The sequence below is a fragment of the Pundamilia nyererei genome, unplaced genomic scaffold (genome assembly GCF_000239375.1).
Source record: "Pundamilia nyererei isolate P.nyererei 1_Seehausen unplaced genomic scaffold, PunNye1.0 scaffold00130, whole genome shotgun sequence".
Taxonomy (NCBI): domain Eukaryota; kingdom Metazoa; phylum Chordata; class Actinopteri; order Cichliformes; family Cichlidae; genus Pundamilia; species Pundamilia nyererei.
Genome location: NW_005187531.1, coordinates 1155714 through 1163865, shown reverse-complemented (window position 1 = coordinate 1163865; position 8152 = coordinate 1155714). Strand labels below are relative to the sequence as shown.

The 8152-nt window shown below is 41.2% G+C and overlaps 1 protein-coding gene across 2 annotated transcripts; it reads left to right on the top strand.

The window, feature by feature from the left end:
* The first annotated feature begins 341 nt into the window (after nucleotides 1–341).
* LOC102201263 (HMG box-containing protein 1-like) lies at nucleotides 342–7675 on the top strand. Of its 2 annotated transcripts, none has more exons than XM_005743323.1 (13): nucleotides 342–404; nucleotides 1321–1423; nucleotides 1749–1856; nucleotides 1945–2149; nucleotides 4135–4261; nucleotides 4448–4559; nucleotides 4647–4756; nucleotides 4868–5024; nucleotides 5105–5249; nucleotides 5463–5581; nucleotides 5696–5879; nucleotides 5966–6107; nucleotides 6185–7675. In XM_005743323.1, exons 2-13 carry the CDS (start codon nucleotides 1333–1335, stop codon nucleotides 6200–6202), a joined length of 1518 nt encoding a protein of 505 aa, XP_005743380.1. In that variant the 5' UTR covers nucleotides 342–404; nucleotides 1321–1332; the 3' UTR covers nucleotides 6203–7675. The 2 variants fall into 2 exon arrangements, with proteins under 2 accessions (XP_005743380.1, XP_005743381.1); XM_005743324.1 differs by lacking the exon at nucleotides 342–404 and adding an exon at nucleotides 420–530.
* Nucleotides 7676–8152: the final 477 nt, after the last annotated feature.

Here is an 8152-nt window from a genome sequence, read left to right as displayed (position 1 = left end):
TGGCGCCCCCCAGTGTTTTTGTTGCGCTGGATCTGAGAACTGAGCTGAAGGCTGTTTGACCGCCGATGTTCGTAGTTATTTTACAAAAAGACGCTTGAGTCAAGCATACGACTCCTGTTTCATTTTAGAGTGATATTGTAAAATTGCGCTAATGGAAATGACTTTCTATTTAGCTTCACATGTAATAAAAGAAAAGAAAACAAATAAAAATGAAAAGTAGACACACACGATACATTTTTAACAAACTTTTTTTTTGCGGGGATCACAATGTACAAAACCAGCTGGAATGGAATTGACCAATGAGCGCAAGAGAAGTTGCGGATTGACGTCGATTGTGACCAATAGCACAGCTTGTGAAACTGTGTTTATACCTACCCACTTTTCCGTACAGGGAGACTGTTTTGGTGAGTTAAGGAAAGTTCATTGAAATAGTTTATAGGTTTAAAAGCGTTGAAACGAAAAAGCGACTCCACAACTTGATTTGTTTCTCCTTGAACTAGGCGTCGGAGCAACAGCGTGAAGCTGACACCGTGCGTTTTTTGTCGTAAAATACATTTGCGCCGCTCGCCCCGTAAAGCTTCATTGTTGACGTTTGTTGTTTTGTTGTAATGTCTTTTGCGCAACCGTGTAGCTCGTCCATTTTCATCCATTTAATGGCATTTTCACCCCGAACATGTTTTGAGAATGTATTCGGTGCGTTTTAATAAAACCCGAGATGTTTTTGGCCACTTTCTTGTCGAAGTACAAACACAATTTTATCGACAGCTAGTTTCGATACAAAATGCTCGAGTGACGCGTTTCAAAACGGGCAGTCCGTGACGTAACGCTGTTGCGTTAGCTTTGGGTGATTTCATTTCTTTGCTTTTTATTCGTTTTGACGACTTTCTTCAACTCTTATTATCGCTCCCTTTCTCCGTATTGAATGAATGGGCTTTTTGTGCGCATGCGTCCAGGAACGAAGTTTATAAACAAGACGTCACATGATTATGAAATTATAAAATAGATAAAAGTTCTCTTCGGGGTCTGCGGTAGTTCTCGTCTTTAGTCCCTCTGGTAGTGAAGTGGAACGGGTCTAATGTGTCTATAGTAAACCTGTTTATGAGAGGGGAATAGCAGCCAGGCTACTGTCCCCTATGCCACCGCAACCATTTATAGCCTATACATTACAGCTCAGTTAGGGATTATGTTTCTGTGTGTGTGCGTGCCTGCGGCTGACCCATGGGGATTGGGAACATGGCTAATGCTGATTCAAGTGTATAGATTAGCCTTAATTCTGGGTCATGTATCTGAGACTCATGTAAATCACTCTGTATGTTTTAGTGCCTGGACATCATGGTGTGGGAGGTGGTGACTCCAACTGTGCTGTCAGGTCACTCTAAATGTCACCAAGTGCCGGAGCCCGAGCCTCAGGCTGAGGACACAGGTAACCACTGATTACAGCAGTTTGTTAAACATGCTTCTGTGCTATGATGAAGCCGTCAAAAAGCCTTACAAAAAAAAGAGAGGTCAAGATCTAAATGTCTCTTACCCTGGTTCTGCTGAAGGTTTCTTCAGTTTGTCTTTCCCACTGTCACCAAGTGCTTGGTTTTTATATTATTGTAGGATCTTTACCTTGTGATATAAAATGGCTTGAGGGGATTGTTATTGTGATTTGGTGCTGTATATGTATAATGAAGTTGGACTAAACTAAATTATTTAAAGCCCCGTCAAACCGTTAAAGCATGTGGTGACTCTGCTGTAACCTTCAGAAATGATGATGGATGCAGATGGAGACCAATCGCATGATTCGCTGCGCTGTGACGAACACTTCCCCTCCTCGCCCGGATTCCCCACCAGTGACAGTTACATGGAATATGGTATGTAAGACACGAGGAAGCAGCTTGCAGGCTTCAGCTCTTATCAAAAGGAATTTATCCGTTTCTAATGTCTGTTTACTTCTCCTAGATGACCTCCCAGATCTACAGGAGGTTCGAGAGGAGACGGAATCAACATCACCACCTGTGTACCAGGTGGAGTTGGGTGTGTCACACCAGGAACAAAACACACAGACACACAGACCAGAGCCTCCGGACACACGCTGGCTGACACAGCTAGCACACATTGCCACTGGACCTCAGAGTCCACTGCTACAGGAGCCTCCTGACAGCAGGTAGGTACATGCCTCTTAAACAAAGCTTGAATACTTTACTGAAGGTACAAATAACTGGAAGTGTGTATAGTCTTAATTTGTCTTGTAAACAAAGTGAAGTGACTCACAGCACCGTGACATTTAGTGACCCGAGATCAATTTTTCTCAACTTTCAAACACATTAGAGGGTTACCTGTGATACATCTGTGCTGAATCTACGTAGAGTCTATGTTCTTTCCAGGTTATGGTGTAAGTTATGGGATAGTGTTTCAGAAGGGTTCATGGTTATGATGCACCTATAGTGTATATTTAACACATGAATATAAGTCCCTCTGTAGATGACAATATTAGACCTTTCTGGTCTCCCTCACATCATACAGGGCCAATAGTAGAAAAAATGTCTGAAACCAAGTGTAGAGTTGTCTCAGGTGTGAGCTTTTCACTCACAGACATTACTTGCACATTTGCTGACATAACTATTTGAAACGCCGGAGCTATATTAATATGACAACCCACCACTGTAACAATATATTATCCCCTTTAAAGGTAAAGTATGTAAAATATGACCACTAGATGTCAGTATATTGCACATTGCAGTCAGATGAGTTTTGTTATCCTAACTACAGTGGCCCCTGTGTGGCAATCAACTCTGGCTGCCGTTCATCAGTAGTGAGTGTAGGTCAGTCTGCTGTTTACCTCAGCCAGTGTCCACATCTGTGTACTCTGCAGGAGGCTGTAAAACCTTGAGGAAAGAGTCTGATGCGAGTCAGTGAGTCTGAGAAGCTCAATTCTGTCCGATAATAGCTGTACAGAGCCTCAAATAATGTGGGAATGTAATTTAAAAAAAGTTTATCAGAGGGAAAGATGTCAGGTCACTTGAGCCTAACATTACATGGAATAATGTTACCACATAACCAGCTGTGGTTGTTGTCTTGCCAGCTCATTGTTAGTTGTATGGAAACAAGAAGGTCACATATCTAACACGCACAAAAATGTTTATTAAAATGTTAGAGCCTTGACATGACCACCTCAAGCCGCTTCTTCTGATGAGGTGGAAATAAGGGAGGAAAGAGAATAATGTACAATTGTTAAAATATCATATATAGTTTGAAAGAGAAACTTGTGATCTTTAAATTAAAAGTAACTTATAAGGCATGCAACATATGTGGCCGTTCTCTAGCATACATAAAACAGTAAGGCAGAAGCACGATGTCTTTCTCCACCACTGTATGGCAGGGCAACAAGTGCTGTGTTCTCCTTTGTATTTGTAATGTATTAAGTTTATGAGAAGACAAGATATGATTACACATTAATCAGTGTATATTTATGAATACAACATTTTTTTTCTGTGAAATAACTTCAACAGTTTACAGACTGTACCTTAAACATAGATGTATATACTTCATTACAACAAAAAGTGTGTCAGAAAAAGGCTTTATTCTCTTGGTTGTTTTCTCCTCCAAATTTAAAAAATCACATTTCAAAAATCTCTTTTCCACACGTGAAAAGTACTGAAGCAGCAAGTGAAGCAACAGAGAATGGTTTATTGTTTTTAACCAGAGAACATGGAAACAAAACTAGCGCCATCTCCTGGGGAAATCTGGTACTGCACATGTATTAGTGAAACATTTACAATTGGACTTACTTTTTCATTGTTATAACCTCATCAAACACTTATCTTAGTTTTTTCTATAGTTTCTTGTTTGGTCACATGACTTTTCCCAAAACGAGGCAGTCTTTCTAAGACACTTCAGCTTCAAAGAGGGGATGTTATATAGTCTATGCCTAATATTTCTACTTGTGCACACGAGTTGCTGACATTAAACATACCAAAAGTTACAGCTCGTGTTGACAAGTAGAAAAACTTTAGCACCACATCTGAGTGACAACAGCAAGCTTCAGAACATCATCTTTATTACACAATTCTTTGTGTCCTTGAGCCCTCTTTAAGCAACACGTAAGTGGACATTCTGAGCATTTACAGTCACAAACCTCTCTTTTTGCAGTTCTTCTTCAGTCTGCATCCCGAGCAGCAGCAGTGATCTACATTCCTACGCTCGGCCTCCTCCTCCTCTCCCCAGCAGCCCCCTGTCGTCCCTCAGAGGTCACGGCAGGGAGCGTCAGCGCTGCAGGGTAGAGCCTTCTTATTTCCTGTGCTTCAAAACCACCCACAGTCAATTATGAAAACTCACTTACACCACTGCTTTTATAATTGTATACGTTTAATACAGTAGTGTTTTTTTTGGTGAAACCTCCAGAGCTTTTCTGGCTTCTTACAGCATGCATTGATCCTGATGATGCTTCTGTATCTTTCCACAGACAAGCAGTGAATGTGGCTCTGCAGTATCCACCAGATCTTCTCTGTCTGATGATGAAGACATGGGCTGGAGTTTTTCCTGCCCACCCACTGCCTGGCACTGTTTTCTCAAGGGTACGTACAACACTTACACACTCAGTCAAGATGGACTGATTGTGTTCTTTCATTTCACAGTAGCTCACTGCTCCTCTCTGTCACCAGGAACTCGTCTGCATTTCCACAGCAGCTCAAATATAGAGTGGCGAGAAGCTGAGGACTTGGAGTCTGCTGAGGAAGACTCTGCTGATGAGGAGCAGTCTAGATTTCTGAAGGTACGTTAAGCAAGCAGCAGACTGCTGGGAGAAAATGCATAAAAAAAACAAGCAGGGATCCACCAAAAGACATCACACAGTGAGGTAAAAATACCACTTGTTCTTCTGCAGAGTTATGGCTCTGAGGGTCTGCAGCTGGTGGAGCATGCAGAGATTGTGTTGTCTGGTCAGGCTGTTCTACAACTGACCTTTGACCCCGGCACATTTGGATATATCCCCCTGACTGCCCGCTGCCAACTGGATCACCCCTTCTATGTCAAAAACAAAGGTACAAGTGTGGTCAAGGTTTAAAGAGACTAAACAGCATCAATGACTCTGCAGACATTTCATCCTCCTTTCTGTCGTCAGGCTGGTCATCCTTTTACCCCAGCTTGACTGTGGTGCATTATGGGATACCATGTTATGAAATGGAAGTGGGAGATGTTTGCCTGCCTCCGGGACACAGAGACGCCAAGCACACAGAGGATTCTCCAGTCTTTGACACATTTAAAAGGTAAAGCAGATGTTTGCAGTGTCATGCTTAAATACAGTGTTATGCGAAAATGACTCAGTACTAAGGGAAAGGTCTTAAAACAGTAATCAAATGCCCATATAGAGGCTGTGGTTTGGGGTGAAAAAAAGAGGGAAAATAGTCTTGTTTGAACCAGCTAAGCCTAAAATAAACACCACTTAGTTTCAAATCAACCTCTGTTTGTCTCATACTTAGTTATGATTTCACTCCTCTGGACTCCTCGGCGGTTTACGTATTGAGCAGTATGGCGAGAAGGCGGCGTGCTTCCCAGTCCAGTGGGGGAGCTGTTTCTCCAGACAGAGACGTGCTTCAAGGTCCTGCACTTCAAATCTCCTGAATTATTACTTACTCACTGATACCGTTCAGTTTGCAAGATGCAAAAATCCCTGAAAAAAAAAATTCATGTGAACCCTGTTTTGAACCCACAGATGTGCACAGTCCCAGTCATTCCCACGCCACTAAGCAAAAGCCCCCCAAAAACCAGCTGCTCAGTACACAAGGAGGCAGCAGCGCCACACCCACTAAGTGCAAGCGGCCAATGAATGCATTCATGCTGTTTGCCAAGAAGTTCAGAGTGGAATACACGCAAATGTACCCGGGCAAAGACAACAGGTGGGTGCATGCCATGGTTGTTAGCGTGGGTGTTGTGTAGGAGTAATCAGGTGTGTGTGTTAGTAAATGTGTGCGTCTGCCATCAGAGCCATCAGCGTCCTCCTCGGTGAGCGGTGGAAGAAAATGCGAAGTGAGGAGCGTCGCGTGTTCACCCTGCAGGCCAAAGCACTCGCAGACGAGCAGAAAAGACTCAACCCAGACTGCTGGAAACGGAAACGAACCAACTCTGTGAGTACACACATGCGCCTGCACAGCTTCACCCACTGTTTTGTATTTCTGCTTCATCCTGCCTCTTTGTCTTGCAGGGCTGTCAAGGAAATTAAGGCTACAGAAAAGAAAAGAGGACAACTGACAGAGCCTGTTGTGTACACACACACACACACACGCACTCACATACGCACATTAAAAAAAAGAGCTATGCATAACCGAATATTACGCTTTAGTTCTATATTTGTTTTGTCTTGATCTCCTAAATCCCTGAATCCTGTTATAGTAATGCAAAAAAACAAAAACAAACAAACAGCTGCCCCTGGTGAACACCTTGGGCTGCTCTCAACAAACATCACTTTCCTTTTTCTTGCCTTTCAAAGGTGCTACTTATAAAATCTTGAAGTGCTATAAATCATTATTTCTTAATAGGAATTAGCAGAGGTGTCAAACATCGCCTTTTTTTTTAAATGCTGCGGAACACCCGTAGTGTCTCCTGCCGGGGACCGGATATTTTTCCAAAGAGATGAACGGATTTTAGCTCCAATGAGCAAAGTTCGTCTCTACACGTGATTCTTACATCAATGTGATAATATCCACAAAAAAAGAAGAGATTCTGATGATCTTCAGTTTCTCACACTATGCTTGAAACAGGTGGAAGTTGTGGTGCTTTTAGCCAAAGTAGAGAATGTAGCTATTTTTCCAAAATTCTATATTGTACAATAAGAAATATACAATTTATTTTATTGTCTGTATTACTTGTATTTGGACTCAGTGTTATTGCACAAGACTACATATGTTAACTTTGCTTTCATTTATCACGTAGCATTTAATAATGAAACACCACAAACTCTTAAACAGGGGCCTGGGTTTTATTCACCTCCCCACAAATTAAATGTGGCCTTTTTTAGCAGCAATAATAATAATTTGCTGTATTTTAGTGAGTCTCCAGTAGTGCTTCAGTTTTTCTCAGTAAGGGTTCCTCGTGGAGTTGTTATGTAAACAAATGTGTTTACATTTGGCGTTAGTGACCTAAACCTGCCGTGTCATTTGGAGGACTGTGCATCACGTCACCCTTGTGATCGCGTGACAAACCAAGAGACTGCATAATATCATTTGAATTCATCAAGTTGAAGTGATGAAGGGAAAAATAACCATTAAATGTCAACCCAAGTTAAAGCTCTTTCATCTTCGAGGTTAACAATTCTAGTGGCCAACAATGGAGGTAACGAAAACCATTGAAATGTGGTCGTGCAGTAACTCTAGGTCATCTAAAGAGGGTCATCTGTGCGCTGGTCCACCAACAACCAGAAACAAGTTGCTTTACATGAAGACGAGGCTTAAAACTCTACAGGGTTAAAGCTTCCCTGAACTCCTTGAATCCCTCACTTGCCCAAAGCTTTTATTTTGAAATAAGAAATGTATTTAAGGAAGTAGAACCACACTCTAATTGTACTTTGAATTAAATGACAATTACTTGGACAGTAAATAATCCCACTGCTTAAAGTTTAACTTTACCTGTGACTACTGGTGGCTTGACTTCGTGTAAAATAAATAAATAAAATAATAAAAATAAATTAGTAATACAAATATATATATATACATATACATATATATACATATACATATATATGTATATATATGTATATATATATATATATACATACATATATTCTAGCCACTGTCAGGCAGGTAGTGTGCACACTGAGAAAAATTATGACGTGCCCATTAATTAGCTGCTACTGTGAACATTCGGTGAAGCTAAATGCCAAGAAATCATCATGAGCAGTCGATGTGATCAGAAACAGGGAAATGTACGATGATGAGGTTTTGTGGTGTATTTTATTCAGGATGTTTTGTTTTTGGCAAAAATAAACAACTTTGTGAATGCGTTTACATGCACATTGTAAAGAGTAAAGAAGGAAGGACATTTTACATTTACATTGTAAATGTAAAATTGTTTACACTGTAAAATTTAGAATCTCAAAGATGAAAATGGGAAAGGAAATGAAGCAGCCCTGAGGCCTCACTGATAGTAGGGAATGCTTGCCAAAGGCACTAAGAAG

Excerpts from the sequence above, each read along its gene's own strand:
- LOC102201263 (XM_005743323.1), top strand. The coding sequence starts at position 1,333 with ATGGTGTGGGAGGTGGTGACTCCAACTGTGCTGTCAGGTCACTCTAAA. Across the intron at positions 5,025-5,104 it reads CTTCTATGTCAAAAACAAAG|GCTGGTCATCCTTTTACCCC; the intron begins GTACAAGTGTGG and ends TTCTGTCGTCAG. Across the intron at positions 5,250-5,462 it reads GTCTTTGACACATTTAAAAG|TTATGATTTCACTCCTCTGG; the intron begins GTAAAGCAGATG and ends TCTCATACTTAG.